General features: G+C 39.8%; 2 protein-coding genes across 6 annotated transcripts; both read right to left on the bottom strand.

Annotated features, from left to right (window-relative positions):
* Positions 1-1,038: 1,038 nt before the first annotated feature.
* On the bottom strand, positions 1,039-8,260 carry LOC103473456 (urea transporter 1-like). Of its 4 annotated transcripts, XM_008423727.2 has the most exons (10): positions 8,092-8,255; positions 6,402-6,505; positions 6,108-6,297; positions 5,799-5,927; positions 4,806-4,935; positions 4,647-4,712; positions 4,415-4,562; positions 3,395-3,529; positions 3,263-3,312; positions 1,039-3,155 (listed from the first exon to the last, which is right to left on the bottom strand). In XM_008423727.2, exons 2-10 carry the CDS (start codon positions 6,502-6,504, stop codon positions 2,946-2,948), a joined length of 1,161 nt encoding a protein of 386 aa, XP_008421949.1. In that variant the 5' UTR covers position 6,505; positions 8,092-8,255; the 3' UTR covers positions 1,039-2,945. The 4 variants fall into 4 exon arrangements, with proteins under 4 accessions (XP_008421949.1, XP_017163460.1, XP_017163459.1 ...); XM_017307971.1 differs by lacking the exon at positions 3,395-3,529; XM_017307970.1 differs by lacking the exon at positions 8,092-8,255 and having other exon boundaries at positions 6,402-8,055.
* Positions 8,261-8,754: 494 nt separating this feature from the next.
* On the bottom strand, positions 8,755-26,296 carry thbs4b (thrombospondin 4b). Of its 2 annotated transcripts, none has more exons than XM_008423732.2 (22): positions 26,019-26,296; positions 22,312-22,509; positions 20,958-21,208; positions 20,750-20,852; positions 20,512-20,594; positions 20,376-20,427; positions 20,141-20,292; positions 18,974-19,111; positions 16,628-16,705; positions 16,365-16,517; positions 16,164-16,268; positions 15,989-16,096; positions 15,325-15,484; positions 14,436-14,554; positions 13,763-13,815; positions 13,481-13,674; positions 12,387-12,565; positions 11,359-11,407; positions 11,081-11,277; positions 10,795-10,967; positions 10,406-10,545; positions 8,755-9,706 (listed from the first exon to the last, which is right to left on the bottom strand). In XM_008423732.2, exons 1-22 carry the CDS (start codon positions 26,095-26,097, stop codon positions 9,648-9,650), a joined length of 2,823 nt encoding a protein of 940 aa, XP_008421954.1. In that variant the 5' UTR covers positions 26,098-26,296; the 3' UTR covers positions 8,755-9,647. The 2 variants fall into 2 exon arrangements, with proteins under 2 accessions (XP_008421954.1, XP_008421953.1); XM_008423731.2 differs by having other exon boundaries at positions 22,312-22,512.
* Between the last annotated feature and the right edge of the window lie 252 nt (positions 26,297-26,548).

Genomic DNA, 26,548 nt, shown 5'->3' on the forward strand with positions numbered 1-26,548 from the left:
TTGCCTCCATAATTTGGAATCTGTCTGATAAATAGAAATTTTACTCTTGCTCTTCCATTCATTGACACATGGTGGTAGCTTTAGCTTAAGTTTGAATTGCCTTATTGCTGAAAATGTGCTATAAATAAAATTACCTTACCTTAAGTAAAAGTTGCAGTTCAACTAATTCATAGAGCATAAAGCATTTTACTATGAATATGACATTGCCAGCAGATGAAGGTCACACATTGCTAAACTGCAGCATCTACCTTATTGCCATTTTCCTTCCATTGAAGTCTGCCGTTTCTATTTGAGGCAACGCTACACACTACAGGATTACGACACACGTTGTACCATAGTCATGGATCGGAGCGGCACAGTCCCAGGGAGCGTACATTTATGGCAATACTTCCTCCTCCATAGAAGCTTCCTCCAATGGAAGATGGAGTTTCCTGGGGATTCTCCTGTCGTCTTACAGGAAGCAGCAGACAAATTTGGTTTGAACATGATCACCCCGGAGCGTCATGCGCCAGATAGCAGCTCTTGGATACTATTCACAGATCGAGCAGGATGGAGTGAATCACAACAGGCGACATTCATTCTCCCAGCCCACAGGAACAGTTTGGCTGCATTTGGCCTGGTTTTTTTTTCTCTCTTTTTTTTCTCCTTCCTTTTAACACGTTCACACAATCTCTCTCTCTCTCACTCTCTCGCAGAAACACACAAAGTGTCCTGTCAGTCTCACAGGAATGAACGCCATTTAAAGCATCAAGCAGGAGTGACACTGTAATTGTTGGTTGGCGAGAAGGCTGACATGCATCGTGTTGTTCTCATCATGTTTGCTGTTCTCACACATTTGGTTTTCGCAGCACCGACAGGCTCCGATCCCTTTGTTTTGTTGGAGCTTCCACTTTCTTGTAGCAGAGAACATCCAGTAGCTGAAATGTTTCTGATGGCATCTGATCTGCATAAATTAAAACATGATTCAGTAAATCACTTTGACAATTTTGTGACACAGTTATGCATTTTTCTACTTCGTTTACATAACCAAAAAAAAAAAAAAACTTATTAGACAAATTGCTTCAAGTAGTATTTATTTTATTGTCAACTTAACTTAAGAACACCTAGCAGATTGTTTTGATCACATTTCCAGACTGAATTAGTATATATTTTTCTTTTTTACCTGAGCTGTGACAAATATACAGCGAATACATTAAGTATTGAACACATCACAATTTTTCATTGTAAATAAATAAAGTTGCTACTGACCAGGTGTGGGTAAGAAGCCAAGTAATTCATACAAAGAAAGAAACCAAAACAAAAAAAGTTCAGGAATTAAGTTATGTGTGATAATGTGAAATGATATACAGAAGAAGCATTGAAGGCGCTTTCTGAAATGTATTAAATAATGACCTCTTGAAGATGCCTCCTGTTTGGAGAAAGTACTCGCATGCATTGCTCAGGTGTCATTTTGTCCCATTCTTCCACGTTGTCTTTAAACCTGGGAGCTTCTGCCTCTTCTATGAACTCTGATGTTTAGTTCTTTCCAGAAATTTTCAACAGGATTCAAGTCAGGTGACTGGCTGGTCCAATCAAGCTGCTTTATTTTTGTTCCTCCGAGGCCAGATGAGAGCTTCCTTGGCTCTGACTTTGGCATCATTGTCCTCTATGAGGAACCATCAGATCTTGTAGCTGCTAATATGTGAGAGAGTTTATAGATGAGAAAAGTTCATCCCTGCAGCCTGCTGTCATCCCTTGCTGCTAAGTCTTATGGGACTAGCGAGTGCTTCCTGCAAGGGATTCAGGGGGAAAAAAAGAGATGATTCACCCTGCTGTGAGCACACAGCACGGGCACAGAGTATGTGACACCAACCTCATCCCACATCATTCTGCTCCCAACCCTCACCCTGCCCTTCAAAGGGCAGCAGATTAATCAACATAGTTTAAAACAACACAAAGAGAAACAACATTTACTGTACGAGACAAGAAAAAGAAGAAAAAGAAAATCTCAACTCCATCCCCCCGTCATGTCTCACACCTTCTCTCCCCCCCTCCCCCCCCAGTCTGCATCTCCCACACATTTCTGTAAGTGTGACTGGCTCTGATTTATTTATTTATTTTTCACTCTGACCAGACTTCAGCACACCAGATGCACAGACAGACAGCCAAATGGCGGCACAGACATATTAAGATGCACAGGCAAACATCGACCCAGACAGAGCTCCTGGTGTGCAGCCTGTCATCTTCTTTTCAAAACCACTGAAATCTTTTCGCTCTGCTTGAAAGGGGCGAGACTGGCTGTTATCATCCGAGAGACGAAAAGGAGACGGATAACGGATGAAGGGAAAGACAAAAGACAAGCAACACAACCGGTTCATAAAAAGTGTCTGAACCGAGGAGAAATGAGAAATGATTGAAAAACAAGAGGACAGATTGGAATACAGTGATGGATTATGGCTGGCAGTGAGAGAGGGCTTTACAGGGGGAACAATTTGGAAAATATCCCGCAGCTTACTGTCTGCATTGATGAAAGACTTTGCTGAATATTAAATCTTCCACAAGCACCCACCAAAACTGTGCTATGATGAGCAGAAGAATGCTCACATCCCGTCTCCGTATGGGAGCCCTAAATGATTTCACACTTGGTAGAAACTACTTTATGTTCTTCATTAAATTCCTGACAACAACTCGCAACTAAAAGTGCAGGTACATATTTACATCTTCCTGATTTTCCATTCGGTGTGACTTTCTTGTTTTTGTGGTTCTCTGTCGCCACCTGCAGGGCGCGAGATGTACTGCATTGTGAGCAAAACATTTTTCAACCAGAAAACACTCATTTTTATGTAACTGATCCGGTTATATAAGCAGAAAACATGAACATAACAGCAGCCACAGTCAAACTGATGCAAAACGACATCTCTCTCACAGACCCATCGCAACTGCTTTTCACATTTCCGGCTGAGAATTCATCCCTCCATCTTCTCCGGAGTCTGTTCTCCCTTGCAGCTGCTCAGGGCGTTTTCTGACATCTTCAATTGCCTCAGGTAGTGCCGGTTTTCCTCAGGGTAGGAGACGGCGGACAGGGGCGGCCTGCAGATGGCCGGGTTCTCCGAGGAAAGTAGGAGGAAGGTGAGAGTCGACAGACAAAAAGGCCACGTGCAGGCCGGTAACGCGAGCTGATAGGGGACGGTACAGAAGTGGGAGAGCATGACACATTGTCTTAGAGACACCTGCAGATGAGGTCTATGATTAGCCTCCAAAAGTAAGGAACTTTCTAACTCACCACGGACATTAGTTTTGACGTTGCTGAAGTCACGTATGCACAGAAAAGTGCTGAAAAAGACATCAAAACACCTTTTCATTATGCGGTTTTCTACTTCAGATGAAGAATGATTAATTTAGTTTTCAGTCTTACCACATATTAGAGACAGTATGTGTGTCTGCCATGTTAAACCATAAAAGACCCCTCCAATAGCAATGCAGGACAGCGCACTGTTATATCCCCAAAGTCCTGAGTAGACGTCCTCGTGAGGTGCAGCTAATGCAAGTCCTGCACCAAATTTCAAAGAACCTTGAACAAGTGGTCAAATCAGGTGCAGCCAAACGCTTCACAGCATTTTGTTGGAATTTTATGTGACGGCTTAACAAAAACAGTGCATGTTGACCCTTTTAAAGCTGCTCTGGTCAGACAAAGGAACTTGTTGGGTTACATGCAAAGGGCCATGCATGGGGTAAACATTGTGGTCATAGCATCATGCTGTCGGGATGCTTTTCTTCAGCTCAGGCTAAATGCGAGGCAACAATGGAAGAAAAATCTGTTACTAAGCAACAACTCCTTTAAAATGGGACAGAGGTTAAGCTTCTAGCTGAACAACAATTTTCAGGTGCTTGAGTTCTCCAGTTAAAGTCCTGACCAAAATCCAGTTCAAGACTTGAACATTGATACTCACAAATGTATCTTCCTAGGGCCATTCTTAGGCTTCAGCTATTTTGCAAAGAGGTATGAGGAGAAATGTTAATCCTTATGTACGAAGCTGGTAGAGACAACTAAAAATTGCGACAGTAGGTGGTTCTATGGGGTATTGACTCACTGGGACTCAGTGCTTTTCAAGGGTTTATGTGTAACACATTTAGAGAACCACGCATGCTTTTTCATCCTCTACTACTTTGTTTTGGTCTATCTCTAATATTAAACTTAACTACAAATAAACTGGAAATGTTCCACTTTTAATACAACAAGAAAACCTTGAAGAGACATGACAACTTTTGCAAAGCATTTTGTTGTCCATGTAAAATATGCACAACTTTTTTTTTTTTTTTTTTACCAAATAAGTATGCAGTCTACGTATTTGTGTTCGAGAAAACAGGTTTTGGCACATTTTAACGCATCAAATTTTCCGCCATTCTTTCTGCAAATGACTCAGTGTCTATTTACCAGTGCACAGGCCAGCAGCGGAGCCCAACAAGGCATGCAAACAGACAGCTGGCGAGCATAGCAGCAGGGCCAGAAGGACGAGACACGCCGTCCAGGGACTGTCGCAGCCAAACACCTGGCCAACGCCAACTGGCACCGACAAAAATAGCTGCAAAAAAAAAAAAGCCGTGCATCTGAGTAGAGTGTCAAAATGTTCTGAAGTGATTTTGATTATGTGCAGGTATTCATCCACCTGTGGTATACTGAGGTTTGCAAGAGAGTCGCTATGCTGCAGATGTACTTTGGGTTGAATTTTCACCTGAAGGTGCAGAAAGAAGTTTCACTTTTTCTTATAATACAAACCACCTGAGAAAATTCAAATTGTATGTGTATAGTGAGACTTAATACATGCCTCTGGAAAATACGGGTGAGCGGTTCCTGTTGCTGCGATGTGCAAGCAAGTCAGAATATTGAAAGGCAAAGTGAAAATTGGGAGATCCCATTTGCTCATAATGGAGGACAAAGCACTGGAGACTACAGGGCTGTTAACAGAGAAACAAATTAAGATGTTAAAGACAGAAAAATTAGAAGCAATTAAAATACTGAATGGTTGTTTGTCAAGCACTGTCAGTACTGGAACTGAAGTGTTTTAAAAGGTTTAAAGACGCTAACACTGTTTTGTAGTAGTATAATTTCTTATTGAAGAAGTAAAATGGTGTGCACAAATTTATTGGGGGCTATACTGCGATTAAATATTTGTCTTAGTGAAATTATTCCTGCCAGGTCTATGGCATCTAATGGTTGCCATGGAGACCTGATTACAGCAAGCATTTCTCACTTTGCTGCTGTTCTCTCATATTGAGCTTTTTTTGTCAGTCTTATTCTTGACAGCTCAAGCTGACGCTGAGACTGTATGTACGGAAATGTTTAGGTGAGTAGCTATTTCCTTTAAAAATATCCAGGTTTTTTTGAAGAGCATCAGTCAAAATGCCATATTTTAATAACATATTTGTTCCTTTCCTATTTTAAAATGTGACTGAAAGGAACTGAGCTACAAAGCTGTGCGTCAGGAAAAACTTAAAAGGTTACTGGAAGATATGATCAACTGGATGATCAGAACCTGAAAGTTACATTAATTTGCCAAGGAATGACACTGGATTTGATTAAAATCTAATATTTCTTGAAGGTTTTTTACCCCCTTTTCAATCGTTTTAATTGTTTTTGTGTGAGATTATGCTTCTAAAATAAATGTACATTTTATTTTACAACATTTCTTGTTTCAAGATGGAACTTTATGTAAAAATCTCAATGACAGAAACAATGTGCGATGTTGCTCCTTCTTACTTTACCCCACTTTCCATTTCCAATCTGCACAAAATCTTTTTTCTTTTTTTCTTTGACTCACCACAACATAGACAAGAACACATTTGGGAACAGAAGCCACCAGTACCAGTTCCCCTTGGAGGAGAACGCAGCCATCAGCATACCAACCAAAGTCCCGTTGTATCCATGAAGCCCAGCAAAAATCGCCTTCCTGAGGTGAGGTGCAAAAACATGAAGCCGACTTGAGTACAAAGCAGTTCCATGAGAAATAAAATCTCACTGAGTCTGAAGCTAATTAGGGCAGAAACACAATCTTTTTGCATAATGACATGAATCCTTCTTGGGTTTTTTTGTTGTTGTTGTTGAATAGGACAAAATGGAGACGTCTGACCTGTTCAGTCTGAGGAGCAGAGCCGACACCGTGGAGACCAAAGCTCCCAGTAGAGAGTTTAGAGCCCACCAGGGGTTCTGCAGGAACAGGCCAGTCAAAATGAGAAGTCCACTGACTGGGTTACTGACAAACATGACCTGAGCCGTGCCTCGTAAGACACCGTCCAGCAGCTGGATGATCAGAACCTGCCCTGTCAGACAAGAAAGTCAAAACTTCTTTTCATTCAAATATTAAGCAGAGATAAAAAAAAAAAAATAAATAAAATAAATAAAAATCAGACTGAATACCACTTACTTTTCACCCACTGTCCACACCGTCGCATGTCTCCTGTGAAAAACCTGACAGCTCTGAGGCAGCGTCCCGAAGGCTCTGCTGAAAGTTGGTTGCTGGGTCCCATGCTGGTCAGCAGTTAAAGTGACAAATAATACAAACACAGAGCAACAGTAAGTTCCAGTCCATACTTTGCAGAATCCCCTTCGAGGCTTTTAATCGTAACGCTTTCATCTACGCTTAGGGTCACAGACAACCTGAATCGCTGCTTCAGTATCAAGTCTCTAACAGCTTTACTTCCATCTGACCGGCAGCTTTCCTGTCCCTGCTGATCGAGAAATTGATCCAAAAGGTTCAGCACAGTATTCCACGCGTTTATTGTGTCTCCTTGTGGCAAACTGTGAATAGGACTCCCTAGGTTTTTCTATAAACAAAAGTTTTCTTCCCACCATTTTTACCATTAAGAACTTATAACTTATTGCTTTTCCCATCAACATATCCTGGTGTCCCTTAAGCTGTGGACCTCTGCTGCTTCTCCAGAGGGGCTCAAATCTCCTATAAACATCCAAATAAAATTAGTAATTGGGCTAGCAAAAGTGCAAATGGTTAAAGAAAGGAAGGAATAAGGCATGCAGATAGACAGCCATTTTTCAAACTCTCTAATCTGCCCCATGCATCCCACAAATTGCTGACAAGTCAACACCTCGGCGCACACAAACCGAGTCTGTGTGAAGCCGATTCCCCTTTTGTTGCTCCCTGAAGTAGAAATGACTCCAGCAGAGAAGAGAGAGCTGGGATCTGAACCTGTGCCCCCTCCCCTCGTCTGCTGCATTGATTTCCTTCAGTCCCTTCTGTCCTATTTTTGGTTTTTAATTTATCTTTTGATTTATTTTGAAGGAACGATCAAAGCAGTTTTGCGAGGAAGCTTCCCACTGCTACATCCTCAGCCACGGATCTCTGCACAAAAACTTTTTTTTTTTGGTTTTATTATTGTTGCTGTTCGGGGAGCAGCGAACCTCTTGATGTGCAACTCTTTTGTTCTGTGACAAAAAACATCCAGGGTCAACAAATATAGCAGCTTTTCACCAGAACTCTCTGAACAACTAAACTGAAAGATGATCAAACTGCTCTGATCATAAGTCGCTCTGACGGACGGTTATCTAGCAAACAACGTATCGGATAGTTTTACTATTAAATTGAGACTGCGAAGTTATTAGTGTTTGTATATATTTATGTTCAGGTATGCTAAGGAGAATTTCTAGTTATCAGTTTATTGACATTAACCCACTTTTAAATGACTAAAATAATTACAAAAAAGCAGCACTTTGGAGTCAAAATCAGCTTATATCCTGACTGAGATGTAGTTTGTGCTCAAAAACCCTCCAAAATGGTGTTGAAATAAAACATTTCTACCAAAGTGTTATTGCAAAGTGTTCAGTTACTTTTTTTCACACAGATCTTACTATTTTTAAAGGCTGTTCTTTCTCTCAATAAATTAAATACTAATGACATTTTCATAACGATCTGAAACATTCAAGTTTAACAAAATTCAAAGAAAATAATAAATTTGTTCCTACTTCGGAGGGGAAATATTTTTCCACAGCACTATAAGCAGTTTGTGTTATTTGCAAATAAAACTTTGTATCAGGAAAAAGAACGTGCATCTGAGATCTGTCAGTGTCGCGTCATAAACCCGATTAGACAGTATTCTTACCTTTTCTGTGTTAACGATGCAGATCTTTCAGCCAGCAGCTAAATTTGAGATGCTGTGTTGTTGCTTGTTTTCTGTGAGATTCCTGAGAACAAAGCTGGCCCAATGCTGCAGATGATCAGCTATTAAAAGGATTTCCTGACTAAGCAGTGCAGTGGTTATTGTTTCCACAGTCCCACTGGGAATAAAGATCCGCTCTATGAAGTAAAGTTTTTTTTTAAATTAACTAGTCAGTAACGTAGTTTCATGGTAAAGAAGTATAAAAAGTTCTAGAAAACACAGAAAATATTGGGGGAATAAAATTACCCTTTGGTTTGAGTAAATTTATTCTTTGGAGGAAGAAAGATCCAAACAAGTTGTTTTGCTAGCTCTAAAATTGTTAACACATACATTATGGAGTTCATATTTAGAGTATATTATATATAAGCTACTGGCCAAAACTTGTTATAATGTGTATGCAATGTGGATAGATTGTTGGTTTGTTTGACTGTTGGCGGTGTCAGGCGTACAATTTCAGCATTTTCCCTTTAAATGTTCCAATGATCATTAAGGCAAAACAGCAAATTAATGGAACTAACGTGGTTAGAAATTATTTTGTTAATCCTAACAACCTAATCACAAAAACTGTAATGGGTTTTAATGACATTAATTGAGAAAAATGTTAAGTGTTATTTTACAGTCCGTTTATTTCAGGTTCTTGCTGAATTCAGGTAACATTTTCTTGTGCATCGTCGATTTGGATGTGTGAATGTCTGAGTAAAGGACAAAGAAGACAACAGACATTTCAGTATGAACAAAATGCAGCATTGGATAATCATGGGAACAACTTTTCACAGAAGCAGAAAAATGAACACCATCTTCCTAAAACAAGGTATTTTATTGAGAGATTGACCTTTTGACCCAAGACACTTTTTCCTTATTTTTGTGGAGGAACTTGCAAATTGCTGAGTGCCAGTTAAAATTTTGACATTTCAATAAGAGAGACCAAAACAAAAAAGTCTATTATATGGGAAATTCCTGCAAAACCACAAATTACACTTACTATCCACTGGAGACAAAGATATATTTATAAAGAAACACACAGGATGTAGGTGGTTGAAAATGACTGATACATATTTGTTAATCAAATGATGCAGGTTGCTAATGTGGTTCACCTGCTTATTTTATATTTCCACCCCAAAAGTACAACTTTAAGTATTATCTGGAGCAGGTTTCTGTTCTTCTGATACTTGTTGCAAAAAGTGTAAACTTCATTATACTTAAAAAAAAACAAAAAAACACAAACAACATTTATCTTTTCTTAACTGAGGCCTTTACAAAGAGGATTAGAGAGCCCACATTTGAATAAAAGGGCACAGCAATGAATCATACAGCACAAAATTGTAGTCATATATGTTTCTGTATCTGTAACATAGTTAAAAAACAAACACACACACAAAAAAACCCCCCAACAACAGACACACACACACACACACAATTCACCACGTTCACATGCATACAGACGCACCCACATGCAGACGCACTCCTTGTGGATCTGGAGACATCTAAAAGTCTTGACTTTAGATTGAGTCAACGGTGTGCTGAGCGCTGAACTCCTGGAAATCCTCTGGGATGGTGTCTGTGGGAAGTGTTAGAGCACAAGTCACGAGGGGAGCTGAAAATAGTCTTTTTGAAACAAGATCAGACGAAACACTTTCTCAGACACGGGTCACGGGGAAGGTGTGTGCTGAGACTGATGAATGAAGTGTCAGCGCTCGTTATGAAACCATGTAGAAAATGAAAAAATAAAAAAAAACTATGCAGTTCAACCATTGAAAGTTAACGCCTCATTGGGATCTGCTGAGCCTCCTTAGATAGCTTTGTACATTGTGTACTAAGTGTGGCTATTTTGTATTATCTACTGTATAAAATCTGACATTTAAGTGTAATATATTTTTAAAATAAAAATAAAAAAACAGCAGTGGCCTAATTATTTTTTACTATTGAATGAACAGCTAATTGCCTGGAGCTTCTCAGTCAATAACTCACAAATCTAATCAACTTGACAAGATTTTAAGTTGTGTGTACATATGTAATTGCATATTAATTGAATGTAAATAACACCTTGAATATTTTTCATTTAGATATTTAAAAATGTATATATTTGAACATAAAAAAAGTTTGGAAGCTAAATTAAGTCCCCATAAGTGTTTTTTATGCATTTTTTTAAGAGATAATTTTATACTTTTCCAGGTTGCATAGTTACCATGGGTGTATTATTACATAAACTTACAGAAAGCAACAACGTAGAAGTGTGCGTGTGTGTGTATTTTTGTACCGTTGCAGCGATATTTCAGATTGGACCAGATGATGTTTTCTTGTGAGAAGCAGAACACGCCGAGTCGCCCTCCTCTCATTGTTGTGTCGATGGTCACGCCAGAATCTGCAACCAGCTGAGTTCCCTCGTAAAACCGTACTCTGAGCAAGAGAAAAAGGGGAAATGTCGTCGCTCCTCTCTTTGATGACATTTTTCGCTCATGTTGACATCCAAGTCAACATGAGAGCTCCATTTAACTTTCTGTTCAGACAACTCGCAACATGACATTTTACTTCTCCTGCTTGGACATGAAAAGAGCCTTACTATGCGCAGGGTACTCTTTTGTATCTCTTAGTAAGAAGTACAATTTTAAAGACTTCTTTCACAAAACCAGAAAGTGCTCATCGTACCTGATGTAGCCAATCTGTGGACGGTGCTGCAAATACCAGCGGTAGGAAACTTTATCCTTCCAGCCGACGTTCCTGGGGTCCTTCCATAGCAGACGCACCTGGTCGTTGGTGTCTCCCGTGTGCCACAGCGAGTTTCTCAAGTGTTCCCCAGGGCCTGACCTGGACTTTACAGCCTAAAACACAGAAAAAAAAAAAACGATACGATAAAAGCAGAAGAAACACATTTCCGACAAGCTGACAGTGCCAAAGCTCTACTGGTGCTATGGAAAATCCCTCCTGCTTTCACCTTAAGCTGGATGCCTGGCTCAGCCACGGCTCTGAAAGGGGTTGCCTGCCAGTAGGTCTGCTCGGTCTGCTTCCACATCACCACATAGAAGGATGACGAGTCCTGGTAGCCAAAGATGAAGCCGGCGTAGTCGTCGTCAGTAACTGTGTTCACGTGGAAAGTGCCCTCGAAGTCGACTCCACTGAAAGCAGTGTATCCTGACACAAGGACATGCATGTTCAGATGGGAGTTTGTTCAGAAAAGCTGACTTGTCATTGACTAAGGAATGTGCATCCTACCAACAGCAAGTCCCGGGTCACTGTTCATGGTCTGAACTATTTCCATTCCCTGTATAGAAACAATGCACATATGATGATTAGACACTTTGGGAGTTTTACATGTCTTAATAATAAGTTGTTGTTTTTTTAAATCTAAAATTATATTATAAAAAAAGAACCTCAGCAATAAAACTGTATTTTGAAATATGTGGTCAGTTGAGCTTCATTTTAATATACAGTAATGTTATAAGGAATCCTAAGACCATATACAAAATATATATTAAGTGTATAGACTTAATACACTTAATGTCACAAAACTCTTTAAGTCTTTTGTGACATTTATCATGTGCGATTAGACAAAGGCAAACAAAACTTTCACAGGGAAAAATACTGAAAAATAACGCCAGAGAAACCCATCTGCATGAGTGAATAAACCCTTTTGTTAGAGGACCTCTGGTGTCAGATTGAGCATTAATTTTTCTGTCTGTCGGCATTCCACATAATTGACTTGGCAATATTTTTTCACTTCATCGAGCAAAACTTCCCCAAGTCTGTCAGAATAGGAGAACGTCTCTGCTCCACAACCATGTTTGGTGTCAATTTTAATTCTGAATTTAACCAAAACTTAAATGTTCTTCTGATTGTCATTTTTTTGTTGATATTAAGATATAGTAAGATACTGTTTTTACTCTTAGTGATGACAAGTATTCAGATTTTTAGTAAACACTTGTTTGTGTTTCCTTTTGGAATTTAGGTTTGGCATCACCAGATCATAACAAAACTCCTGAATCCTTAGTTTATATTCCAGTAACTGAGCTGATGGACAGAGCGGTTTTGGGGCCATTTTTGTAGACAGAAAAGACGATGAGATTTCAAGTAAAGAAGTCAAAAGTGTAAAAGAAAGAACAAAAAAAATAGAGCTGTCAACATTTTGCAAATCCTTCACTACAAGGCATTCCCTTCCATATCCACATGTTAATTAACACATCTAACCATAATCGTGCTTTAACTTAGACCACATTAAGACTCTCAGAAGGCCATAATCTGACCTGGTTGAGGACAACCCAGTTGGGGTCGATCTGGGCGTCTCCCTCAGGGTCCAGCACCACCGTCTGGTAGGCCCTGAAGTCTGTCAGGGTGACCTCTGCGTTCTCAGGGCAATTGTCAATCCGGTCAATCACTTTGTCCTGGTCAAAGTCGGACTCGCAGATATCTCCAACGCCGTCATCTGTTGAACATCAGAGGGGAAGAAAATGAAGCCAAAGTGACCACAACCTTCTTCTTCACCGTCCTCAGGGTGAGCTTGGCCATTACTTTCTTTGCTCTGGGAATTTATTCATGTTTGACTGGTTTTAACTGAACTTTTGGTGAGTGTCATCTGATCACTAGTTTCCCCCAGCTCTCTAATTATGCTCTATTTCATGCTCATCGTTGCTTTAAAATCACAATAAAAGACACTGAAATTGGTGTCTCTAATGAGACAAAATATGAAAAAGCTCAAGGGACATTAATGCATAAAAATAAAACATTGTTGATGCAGTTGCTCTGACACCAAAACAATTAAAAATGTTCAGCACTTTCCAAAGTGTTTGTTTGCGAGACTAAAGCTGGTAAAAAAAAGAAAAAAAGAAAAGAAAAACACATGGTAAAGAACCAAAAGCAATAGCTAAAATGCTAGGGGCAGCTGGCGAATCAAATAAAAAGTCATAGTCAGATGCAAAACATCTAGAAAGTTTCTGTCTGCGCCTGCGATGCACTTCTGAACTTTCCCATCAAAACGTTGTCGACCCACTTAATTTCAGCAGACACTCAGCCTCTCTCGAAGACCACTTAACGAGACTAATGTCACAGCGACTTATGAAATTGGCAAATATTTCAAGCGCAAAAAGTGTGCTCTTACTCCCCCCTAAATCGCAGCTTAATCTGCTTGAGGCTGCCAGCGCTTGATCTGTGTGGGTGTAAAACTGGAGCACAGAGGAAGGAACAAAAAAAAAATGGCAGCCAGCTACATTTCATGGAGGATGTGCACACCGAGTTAAATTTTGCCTTGAACAGAAATGCGGGTTTTAGAACTCCAGAACAATTTAGTGATTGCGCTAATTTTACTGCGAGGCGCAGATAACTGTCATCTGCTTAAACTCACTGTTGTCATCGATCTGGTCGGGATTGGGCACCAGCCTGCAGTTGTCCGGTCCCGGCGGCAGAGTATCTGGGATCCCGTCATTGTCATCGTCGTCGTCACATTCGTCTCCCACTCCGTCTTTGTCGGTGTCCAGCTGTGAGCTGTTAATCACCAGTGGACAATTGTCCTTGGTATCCTGGTGACCATCGCCATCACTACAGGGGACGTGACACAGAAACATGGCATTAACACTAATAAACCTCACAGAAACACACATGGTGACGTTTTTTTTTTCTTTTTCACCTGTCTTGGTTTGTGTCGCACGAGTCTCCAACCAGGTCGTTATCAACGTCAGACTGAAAGGGAAAAGAAAGGGGTTTAATTCAACACGTCACACAATGCCTTTTCATTGGATTCATTAGAACTTAATGAGATGGACCAACATGAAGTGGTGCGTAGCAGTGAAGTGGCAGGAAATTATGCATGATTTCACATGTTTGAGAATGTTTTTACAACAAAAAAAACGAGCAAATTGTGGCATGAATTTGTATCAGCCATTCTAACCCAATCCTTTGTAGAATAAGTTGTGGAAAAACGTTGACAGTATTGATAGTTGCAAATCTTTTGGGGTATATTTCCATCTGTATTTTTACTGAGGTTATTCCACCCAGTTAGTGGAATACATAACTAACTGGCTGATGTCTGAAATAAATTGGTTGCACTGGATTTTCAGACAGACAGGGGCTCAGTTTATCTGCACTAATGTTAAAATGCTGTAGCTCATATATCATTTTTATTCCACTATTACTTTATGGTGGTCTATCACATTAAACACTTATAAAATACATTAAAGTACAAGGTTGTAATATAACAACATATGCTATGCTTTTATGAGATGACCTTGACATTACAGGCATATCTGCGTGTGTGAAGAATTAGCTGCTCTATGGTTTATATCTGTGTGACTTTGCTCCACCTGGTTTGGGTTGGGGATGTCAGGGCAGCTGTCACAAGCGTCTCCCACGCCGTCTCCGTCCCGGTCCAGCTGGTTTCTGTTCTGGACACGCTGGCAGTTGTCCAGGAAATTTCGCACACCTATTCACACAGCACACACAGTGGATGGCTGAATTCTTGTCATAAATATGTTAAAAGGAAAAAAAAAAAAAGAAAAAGAAAAAATCAGCTTTAGCACAAAAATGCAATCATTTATGGATTTCACTAATGCAGTTATTAAGGTGGAAAGCCACATTGATGAGTCAAAGAGAAAAATGGACAGATGACTAAAATTAATTCCTGTTCTAAAATGTTCATACCCTGTTCTTTGCACGTTGACCACTTGGGGGCACTGTTGTACTTGCTGTACGCGTTCATTCAGTTTGTGCCCTGATTGTATTTTTATTCATCGCATGGAGGCAGTAGCTGCACCACAAACCTAGAAAGGTCAAGCAGCTCAAACAGCAGTGGAGGAAGAAAAGCTATCTTCTGTCCTGCAGGGTTTTTTTGAGGTGTAATCATACCAGTGAATGATCAAAGCGTGTTTTTGCTCTTGGGTCAGCCGGAGATTGGATTTGACTTATTTTTCTCCACCCCTCCACCCTCCATTTTTAGTCCTCTTCCGCCTGTGCTTGCTTATGAATCCCATCACAGTAGTCTCCGGTGATGCATTGAGGCAACGTGATTTGGAGGGATGTTGGACAACCTCATCTGCTTGTCTCCTTTTTTTTCTTTTTTCTTTTACTTCATAAATTATCGTAAGAACATTTACGTGGAAACATGGAAGATGGCGCAGATAACTTTAAGAGCCTTCAGTGATGTCGGTTATATAACGCAAACGTCAGTGTTGGTGATGTAATTTCTCTTCATACCGTCTCCGTCCATGTCATCATCGCAGGCATCTCCTTTGCCGTCTCCGTCCGTGTCCCGCTGGTCGGGGTTGTTCACCACGCGACAGTTGTCACAGGCGTCGCCGTGGCTGTCTGCATCGCTGTTCCTCTGATCCACGTTGGGCTTCAACCGGCAGTTGTCCTGCAGGACAAATTGAAACTGTTCACATTTTGCAGGTTACAACCATGAGGATTTTATTGTGTTGGGATTTTATGAACTAGAACAATATAAAGTTTCCGTTGGATTATAAAAAACAATACAACTTTGAAATTGTGGTGTGTGTTGCAAGTCAGATGGTGTTATGTCTTTATCAATTTTGGTCTTCTTTACATTTAAGTCTTTGCGAAACAGGACAGTCTTTAGTCAGTGCTGGGTGGAGGACTTCTGTGAACACACACACACACTTGAAAGATTCGGAACTTTACTTTGACTTGGCCATCCTGAGCCAATGTCTAACGCATAAGAATAAATCCTATTAGTGCCCCTGTTTTATTTGACTTACAAGCCATTTCACTTTAGTACATGACTTTGACGTTTCTGGTTGTAAAGTAAAATGCAAAAAATTTAAGAGAACACTTTTGCAAGGCACTTTATTAATGAATTTTTAAAGAATGCTGATGAACTTCCAGTCAGATTTTGACTGACCTGCTCATTGGGAATACCGTCACCATCTGCATCGTCATCACAGGCGTCTCCCTGGCCATCCCTGTCGGCGTCCTCTTGACCAGAGTTGGGAACAAAGATGCAATTATCCTGCAGAGACAAGAAGGTTAGATAGAGTTCCTTCATGTCGCCTTCGACAGACATCCACTTTGCGTACCTTTCTACAGTTTGCGTCCTTGCACTTGAGTTTTTCATCTGGGTATCCATCAATGTCCGTGTCTTTCCCGCACAGGTATCCGTTGCCCGCCCAGCCAATTCCACACTGAGAAAGCAAATGAAACACCTTTCAGAAAGAACACCAAATACGTCACCGAGTCAGACACCGGAGTGCAGAAATGTGGGCTTTAAAAAATCCTACCTGACAAGAAATAGAGCCATCTCTTTCTCGAATGCACTCGGCATTGATGTTGCAGGGGTTGGTCAGGCTGTTTCCACAGCTGAGCTCTGGCTCACAGCCCCTCACCTGATCTCCTGTGAACCCAGTCTTACAGCTGCCACAGTAAAAGGAGCCCTGTGGGAGGAATTAGGGCAGCTGTGAATGACTTGGAACAGCAATGTAAATCAAAATGAGAAGAATACGCCCAGCATGATCCGCATGTGTTGGCCGGAGTGCATTCTTACCACAGAGTTGTGACAGATTGAGTTTGCAGTGCAGCCACCATTGTCGGGTCCTTTGCATTCATCAATGTCATCGCAGACCTGAAATGGGTAGAAAAGAAGCAAATGAGTCCAAAATGAATTACAGTGTTTGGCTTTGTGACAAATTCTACAAAGTGCATTGTTTCAGTAATGAATCTGTTTAAAAATGCCCCCGACAGCAAAAAGCCTTCCCCTATGTGGAGTCAGTGAATAACAAATTACAGAGTTAATAATTAAAACGTAGAATATTGTAAATATTTGAACTCCACATGTATATTACATTATGGCTGCATTTAAAATTCAATTAAAAACAACACAGCTTGATAGTCCTTCAAGACTTGATTTATGACAGTCTGACCTTACACTGGAAACCGTCACATTAGCTGTGAATAATATGCACTAATCAGGTAGTTCAGTCTTAAACTGACACATGGCTAATCCAATTTTTTTTCTGTGTCATAAAGACATAATGTTTTAAACTTATATCATGTGAAATTACAAGAAGTTTGCTTGTTGTCATGTGCAAACATCTTCTACAAACTCTTGTAGTGATTGAACATCTTTTAAACATCTTTTAACCTCAATGCCTCAAAAATAAAAATAAAAAGTTACAGGTTTGTGGAATAAGTGTTAAATGGGTCATGGTTTAACACTGATTTGACTCAATTGATCATAACAATTTTATAAACAGATTTGAAAGAGGGTAACTGTCTTATAATATGTTGGTTTTTAACTTAAAATCGGACCAAACAAAGATTGCATAAGGGGTTCCTCAAGGCACCACTCTCAGCTCACTTTTTTCTCAGCCATCTTCAGGGCTCTGCGGACTACTACAACTTTCTCGGGATCTATTCTGATGGCATTTATATTTTGGTGTAATCATCATATCATAGTCTGTGTATCCCAAAATATGAGTGTTTGAGTCAGAGGTTTTTAAGTCAATGCAGGAAAGACTAAAATCATCATTTTTGTACCCCAAAATGCAAGAAATGAGCTCTCAACTACAGTTGATGTGGTTATAAAACAACCATTGTCCTCTCCATCTTTTGCACAGTTCATTTATGCATATGCAGCAGACATTGCTTTGGGTTTTAGATTGTTAACCAGAAAATCTGGTTTATAATGCAATTAATAAAACTTTGGGTTTCATTATTAGGTTTTCATTTGGGTTGTGTTTTAGTCACATTAAAATTGAAAGTACTCATCAGATGTTTGACTGTAAATGTAATAACTTTCTGAAAGTTGCCAAACTGAGAAGCAGGTGTGTAATGAGTTCTTATGGCACGAGATCTTGTGATATTAAAATGTCACATTGTTTCTCGTCTAAGAGAAATCCACCTCGCATGTGCTACCTGGTTGCTGACAGCATGACATTGTCTGTTAAATAAGTGTCCCAGATGTGAATCTGAGTGCTATCAATAGAGCTTTAACTGCGTGCAGAACATAATCTCTGAGACTCATATTTCAAACTAGCAAAGAAAGAGTTCTTATGTTGTCTTGATAGAGCACAGATTTCTCTTTGGATTGGCTCGCAGCATTCAGTTACAAAAGCTTGTACTACTTTTACATTGTTTTTCTCGTAGTATTTCAAGAGCATATTAAGAAACAAGGACAGGAAGCACGGTGGATGAATTGTAAGCTCTGTGCCCATGCTGTCACTGGGTAAGACATGACAGCTAACGCGAAAGCTGAAATTGTTTTAGAATTTCAAGTCAGTGTTATACTGTTCAAGTAGTTAGCGAGAATATACAAAAAATGCATTGCATTGTACAATGTTCTACCCTGATTACACATTGTACACTTGTTTTTAAACAGACAAACAGAAAAAAGGGATACTTAGTTTTCTATTGTTAAAATCTTGTCTCATCTTGTTTTTGTGAATCCAAAATGCTGTTTTCTCTCTTTTTTATCCTACTGAAAAGTCCTCTTAAATCAGCTTAGCTTTTCCCCCCCACATTTTGAGACATTTTCTAATTTTTAATTTTTACTTGCTTTTTGGAGAACCGGCTTTTAGTCAGCTATTTCTCTTGAGAATTCACAAGATTCGTTTATTGTGAAGATGTGTTTTAACTTTGAATGTAATTAATGTTTGTTTGACGGAGACAAAGTGAAGATTTGGAAATTTGAGCTTAAAGTGAAACTTTCAGTCTTGTGAAAACAGAAAGCAAATCAAATGTTGCAAGCTTAATAAATAAAAAAATAAAAAAATCACACAAAGGAGTAGGTCGATTTCCGGTTTCCTTTTTGATTTGCTTTCAAGAAAAAAATAATCACTCAAAAATAAAGTGATTGTTAAATTATGCTGCTTCCTTCATGTTTAACTCATACCTGTTTGTTGGTTTGAGCAAACAAAATGCCCACGCCCTCCACCGGCAGGCCGACGTAACCCAGAGGACAGGCGTCACAGCGGAAGCCAGGGGCGGTGTTAACGCACTTCACTCCGGGGAAGCAGGGGTTAAACTGGCACTGCAGAAAAGGAGGACATGAGCTCTGCTGAAGCAGCAGAAATGTATGTGTTCCTCACAGGGCTTCTCTCTAAAAGTTTCTGGACCCTGTGACCTTTTTGCTAATGAAAGGATTGAAAAAATATAGAGGCTGAAGGGGCCAGCCCTCTGAAATGGGCCAGTACAAACAGAGAAACACACACACACACACACACACACACACACGCACACACACACACACACACCTTCTTCTACTTATGTTCAGAAGATTTACAAACTTCTATCTCTTTCCAGTACGTTTACCTCTATGCCATGTTTGGGCCCTTGAAGTGTCATCAGACCCTATGCCTCTGATTGATGGTCCCTCTGAGAGTTTCTGTTTGCACCTGCTTCTAAAAGTTCCCCAATATGGCCAAAAAAAAATTATAATGTGGAGGTAAGAGGTATGGGAAATCACTCATGATGCAAGAAAACAGCAATAAAAAAACAATATTCTGTGAGACCAATGTGCTTGCTTTGATTTAATGGACATCCCTGTTAGTGGTTTTCCTTTCTGAATAGGGATCAGTGGTGTGGAATTCACTGTGTTGTCACATAAGTAGTGACAACACCATCTGGTTTTTATTCATTTCTTTTTTATACTTCAGGATCTTATGACTGCCAGGGTATGGATTTTCAGGACTTTATAAGTATCCTGTAGTGATCTGACATTTGTTTGTCCAGTTGATCAAAAAGTAGATTATCCGATCAATTTCACCCTCAGTTTCATGCATCCAGAAGTAATACTTGTAGCAATTTGAACGCAGTGTTAAACCTTAGCTGCATTAACTTGTTGTGTTCGTGCAGCAAAAACTTTTGTCATGTGCAAAAACATTGTGGTAATTGAAGTATTTAGACATAAATCTAAAGCCACTGCATGTAACATAATCACAACCAATAAATAACAGATATGCCTACGGCAGCTCCTGATACAATATGGCCAAAATGTATTTTTATTTAACTGATTTAAATATAGGAAGAAGGGCAAACAAACCATTGAGTTAGACTTTACCTCATCAACATCATCACAGTTGAAGCCATCTCCAGTGTACCCGTCAGGACAGGGCGCACACTCCACACCATTCGCTGTCTCGATACACATATCATCGCGGAAACAGACACCAGGAGCACATCTCGGTTTCACCACCTCTGTTCCACCCAGACCTTGAAATCACAATCAAAAACACAGTTGTTTCACATTACGTCTGTTTCTGGTGAATGAAACCGACACAAGAAAATGTTCTTACCACAAGCCTGACACTCTGAAATAGTATTTCGGAGAAAAGATGTTTCCTTGACCTGAAAGAGATTGTCCGGTCGGAAGGTCAGTGCCGAAGAGGAAGGGATGTAGAAGGCTCAGAGAAACTGTTTGAAGTAACTTACCTGCTGGATAAGAACGTCTTTCAGCTCGTTTATCACCTTTGTTAACTCCAGCATTTGATTTGACAGCTGCTTTGTGTTGACCCCTACAAGAAAGGCAATGTTATGTTGCTTAACCGGAACAACAGCGGGGGATATTCCCATTAACTGGATTCTGGATGTTGTTTTTATGACTAGGGATGTTGTCAGGGGAAGTATTTAGCCTTCTCAATGGGCAATTACTCACCAAATAGATTCTTACCTAAAGTTTGAACCGAATCTCTTTGCTGAAAATGACAGTCTTGCAATGATGCAACGTTCTCAAACGAGTCCCCAACTACCAGTTTCAGCTCATCTAAGCTCTCCTGTTAGAGCAACACAAAAGGTTATGCTTTGTGTGTCTGTCTTTGAACATATCAGAGACAGAAAGTTGGGCCTTCAGCACGGAGTTACTGTAAGGAACATGTTACCTGATCCCTGGCTTGCATTGTCTTTAGCTCCACCATGCCGTATCCCGCTGGCAAACCCTGGAAGGCGGCAGGAAGATCCCGGACCGTCTCAACCAGCCTGCAGTCCAGATGTAGCTCCACCCCGCCTGGACCCTGCTGCTGCAGACCCTTCAAGTGGAACAACAGCCGGTGCTGCTGGCCGTCCGCCAGCACAAGGTTGTTGAAGCTAACGGAGCTCATTCTCTTGTCAGTCCGCAAGTAACGTAGCACAGCTTGGAGAAATTACAGCCATGTAGGAGACAGAAAAAAAAGAGGGAAAGTATGAGAGCATTTACTTCCACAATATGACAATTACTGTATTTTCCGCACTAAAAGGCGCACCTAAAAACCTTCAATTTCCTCAAAAGCTGACAGTGCGCCTTATAATCCGGTGCGCCTTATATATGGACCAATATTGAGCCACAACAGGTCTAGCAACTACGGTAAGCAGCCGCCGACTTCATTTTCGCCCRTAAAAGAAGAAGCGCGCGGTGCATGCTGGGATAGTTGTCAGAAGCTGGTTTGTTAATAAAGTTTGACTGACCTATATCTACCTACCGGCTGTCTAGAATCAGGTCCTGCAGGTCATTTAGCACCACGTTCTCCACAAACATGCTGTGCGCGAACGGAGAAGGGTGACCATTGTCCGGCCACGCCCCGGCCTAGTCGTGGAAGGCTCTCCTCGCTGACTGGAGTCGGACTGTTTTGTTGACATTCCCTTTTAGTGCAGCTCCATCTAGTGGATGCATAATGTAGCTCCAGCCTCTACTGTAGCGTCTATTCTATGAGCTTTATAATGCGGTGCGCCTTATATATGAAAAAAGTTTTAAAATAGGCCATTCATTGAAGGTGCGCCTTATAATCCGGAGCGCCTTATAGTGCGGAAAATACGGTACATGCCGACATGTAAATTATGTTATCCTGCCTTAATGTTTGCTATTTTCTTCCACTTTATTTATGCTAAAATGATCAAAATATGCTCCTTTTGCCAAATTAATTATTTTGTGTCAAAATAATTAAAGTTATTTTGACACAAAGTTAATATAGATGTAAATATAAAAAGTCAGAATCTCTTCAAATACCAAACAAAGTAACACAATTTTTCTTCTGTAAACACAATATTGACCTTTGTTTGTTTTTGTCTTGCATTTACTCCCTGTTGCATTTGATCAGTTGTCAAATAGCATTCAGCTAAGAGTTGAAAAACGCGGGTCAAAAGATAATTTTTTTTTGAGAATTACTGATGCAGAAGAATTTCTAAAAATGTGAAATATTTATACAAAAATATTGATCGGCGCAGCTTTCCAGTACCAGCTCCTGTTTCTTGTCTACTTACCCCGGTTGAGCTTCCCCATTACGGTGAACTCAAAATACTTGCTGTTGTCCCTCGGGTTGAACAAACCAAACAGTGTGGTTCCAGTCTTGGGCTGCAGCTTGAAGGTGGTTAAGATGAAAACCTCGTTCACCCCTTGTTCAGCCAAACCTCCCTGCAGCAGGTCTGGCAAGCAGTCAGGCGAGGTGAGCAGATCGTAGACTGCTGACAGGGAAAGAGAAATGAAGCACACAAGCAGCGAATGATGGGGTATGAATATTTTGCTACCTGCAGCCACGCTCGGGTGTAAACACGCTTTGAGTCGACAAGAATGTGATGATGATGAACGAGTGTTTGTTGTTCTTGGAGATTCCTGTGCAAACTTGGCAGGATCAGAGGAGGAAATACATAAAAATAGGACTTGAAGTAAATCAAAGCTGTGGACTCAAACCTTAGTTTTATGTCAAGTCTTTAATAAAGGTGACTGAGATCTGGAATATATCTTTGAGTAAATGTATGGTCAGAAGCGTGGTAGAATTTGGGAAACAAATGCAGAAGAGGAACAAAATATTACAAACCCCCCAACCCCCACTAATTTTCATGGTTAGAATTTCCCTTTAATAAAGTAACTTGGGAGTTGTTACGACCACAGAAGGATTGGCATTGAATCTTTAGTCCCCCATCTGCAAACACTGTGAATACACAAGTACCATAAAGCAGTCAGCAAGGGCATCTGTTGAGACGGGGCAAAATTACTCCCAAATGGTTTCAAAGTCTAGACAATTTTTTACTTTTTATTTTTTGCAAGACTCCCTCAGATGAAAATTCTCTTTTTTTTTTTTTTACTTTGAAACATATATTTCTAATTTATGGGACAGAAATGTAAGCCATCACATGGGACTGAGTTGCTGAATGTATGATTTTTTGATAACGTTTTAGGAAAAAATATGCTTCTTTTTTGTATGAAAACCAAGTACAGCAGCTGTGTTTATGGTCAAACCAGATGAAGCTCACGAAACAAAATAACAAAGCAACATCTAGGCCCTTAGAGTATCTCTACACACTATAAACATATATACACCTCATGCAAAGATATGTTATTCATGAGTCTTCCAGACTGAAGGCGTTTAAGGGTCAATGGTATCGTTCACAAGATACCCAGAGAAAGTATTTCATTTCACCCTCCTGATTAACCTCAAATTTCAAGCTCCATAAAACAAGATCAGTTCAAAGCTATAAAGCAATCCAGAGACATGTCCTACCCTCAGAGGCAGCACATAAATCAGACATGGAAGCAAATGGTAAAAACATTCTTTGGTTTGCTGCTTACCTAATTCTTTGCATTTGAGCTTTTGTGTAAAACAAAAACAAATAAAAAATAATAATTTTTTTTCACTGTTTTGTTTTTAAATGATGTCAAACTGTAATGGCAGAAATAAATCATCAGCATTGGAATACACTTTACATAATCTGTCTGACATCTCATTAGGCAATTACTATGCTGGCTAATGAAAATGGACCGATATAAAACTCAAGGCTCTCATTTATGCTTTTTTGCTTGAAAGCAAAAATGTGAAGTCAGGGTTAAGGTACTTTTATGGATATTAGTGGGTAATACTCACATTTTGCAGCAAATTTTTTTGTATGGTTTTAATTCATTAGAACCATTTATCTACTATATCCACAATGCAACTTGCCACAATCAGTGTGTGAATGTGTGTATGAATGGGTGAATGACTGATTAAAGTGTAAAGTGTTTGAAATCGTCAAAGCAGACAAAAGTGCTATACAAGTAGAGGCCAATTACCGCTTGTTATTTATTTTTAAATCTTTGATGTATGGTTTTCATGTTATGCTTTTTATGTTTCCACTCCTGTAAAATTAAAAATAAACCTCGAAAAAGCGATGTCACTTTTGGAAAAGCGGTTTTAGTCTTAATGAGTTTTTTTTTTTTTGGTTGAATTATATCATATATTGAGCTCAGCAAAGATGTTCTAATGGATGAATATGAGGATAATTAGGCATTTTCTTATAAAATCTTTGGTGTTCCTTTTTCACAATAAAACTGGCAGCAAAAACTTATTGCAGAAGGAGCTTTTATCATGTTAGCTAGAAATCGCTAACATTTCTTAACGATTTCTTAGGACTATTAAGTCCTAAGAACAATCTAAGCAGCTAATTTAAAAAAAAAAACACTATTGGCAATTATTACTGGCAAACATTAATTTTTCATGTGGTACAAATAGAAAAAAAGTCTTATTTCAAAGTCTCTTTAAATATGTGTTCCAGTGTTGACAGGACTCACTTCCTGTAGCATCTAGCTAGCCGTGTGACAGTGTTGAAGTGACAATATTAGCTTGTAAGTCAGCAGGAATAATATGTGGTGAGTTTGTCACAGATTTTTTTTTTCTTGTCTGTAATGGTTGTACGACAACAATATTTAGAAGATTTTTTGTTCATTTGCTCATCTTATTTTAAAACACAGCGTTTTTTGCTGCTGGTTAGCTAAAGTTACTGGTTAGTTGCTATATCTGGTTAGCCTTAAATAATTTCTTCTCAGTCAAACTGTTTAACAATTTCAAACAGTTTAGGCCCAGATTACAATTCAATTCTAAAACCATATTTTTTAATCGTGCTACCGAACTAAACAAAAGAAATACTTTCACTGCATGAAGACCTCCTTCTCCCTTCTCATTACATCATTTATTTATTTTTCAACAGAGTTTTTTGTACCTCCTGAGGAATTTCAAAACTCACCAACTTCAGCAATCAGCAAAGCCATTGCACCAATCATTCCTATTAAAATCAAACTGGAGTAATAGTTTCAAATTGGTACCACTCAGTGAATTCCAGTCAAGCAAGCTGCAATTTGCAAGGGAAATGACAGCTGATTAATTTGGACCGGTTGTATACATAACGCCAGGCACCACGGGATTTGCGGGGATTAATGAGTGCTTGAAAGGTGAGCCATCAATCAACTGGTGTGATCAGTACAAAAGCTAAGAAATGCAAACATTTCACGGTCAGCGGGTTTATTTTGTGTGTGGGGCTTTGGTGATGAGTGCATGTTGGATTTTAAGTGCGTGTCAGACACAGAGAGAGTGGAGAGTGTGGAGTTCAGAAAATGATCATCCCTGATTATTCCCGTGTGTTTGACCAAGCTAGGAATTTATTTAAATCGAGCCAGAAAGCTGAAACTCCTCAAAGCTGAACTAATCAAATAGTTCTGGCTCGCAGGACTTCAATAGGACGGTTTTTAAAACTTTCATCTGCCTTCATTCGTTTTCCCACTTCCTGTCAGAAACACAAAGAATTATTTGACTACCTCATCTCCTCAACAGTTGACAGGAATATTTAGCATTTTTCTCACACCTCTGTGAGTGTCACTCAGAACGTCTGAGCCTTTATGTTCTCTGGGTCTGCAAATGATATCCGCTTTCACAGTGTCTACTTCACCATTATCCCATGAAATCTAACAAATGTGTGGTGAGGCAGTGAGTGGTGGAGCCATTAAATCTTCTCTGACATATTAGGGAAAATTGCATAATAACAGTGAATTAAAAAAACAACTTCCAAATAAAAAGGATGCCTGTATTTTATTTGTTTCTGTGGGCTGAAATACAGACTAAGCACGTTTAAAAGCAAGCTTTACAAAGGAAGCATTTTACTCCAGCTATTTAAATTATTATTGGCAATACCAATGAAACACAAAATGAAATGATAACACTCACCCAAAGCCTGGGCCTCTGCATGTAAGCACAGGTTTAATAACAGCTGCGAGAGCAGAAGGATGAATGTCCACAAAATCATTTCAGAGTCAGACCTGGAGGTTCTCTGCAGAAGCTTATCTTGCACTGGTTTTCTTTTTTTTTTTTTTTAGATTAGAAGTAAGCCAAGCTTGACATGTCCAGTCTTTCTTAAACTGTTGACTATTTTGTGTGTATGTATCTGATTTGTGAATAAGAAAGACGGGGCAGATCGTAGGAGTGTTGCTAAGGGAGGAGCATTGGGGCTTGAACCTGCTTTTAAACCTTCCTCAGACTGCCCCATGCAGAGAAGGAGTGACCAGGGGAAACTCTTGGCTCCTAGCGGCAGCTGCTGATTCCTCAGGGCTATTTCACAATACCCCCCCCCCCACCCACCCCCTCACCCGATCACGAGCAGCTCCTGATTCATGGGATCCCAGGTTAACGAGCAAAAAGGTATATTTAGAAATATGGGGTCACGCTTGAGGGGATTCTCTGAAAATGTGATTTCTATA

The sequence above is a fragment of the Poecilia reticulata genome, linkage group LG12, assembly GCF_000633615.1.
Source record: "Poecilia reticulata strain Guanapo linkage group LG12, Guppy_female_1.0+MT, whole genome shotgun sequence".
Classification (NCBI taxonomy): Eukaryota; Metazoa; Chordata; class Actinopteri; order Cyprinodontiformes; family Poeciliidae; genus Poecilia; species Poecilia reticulata.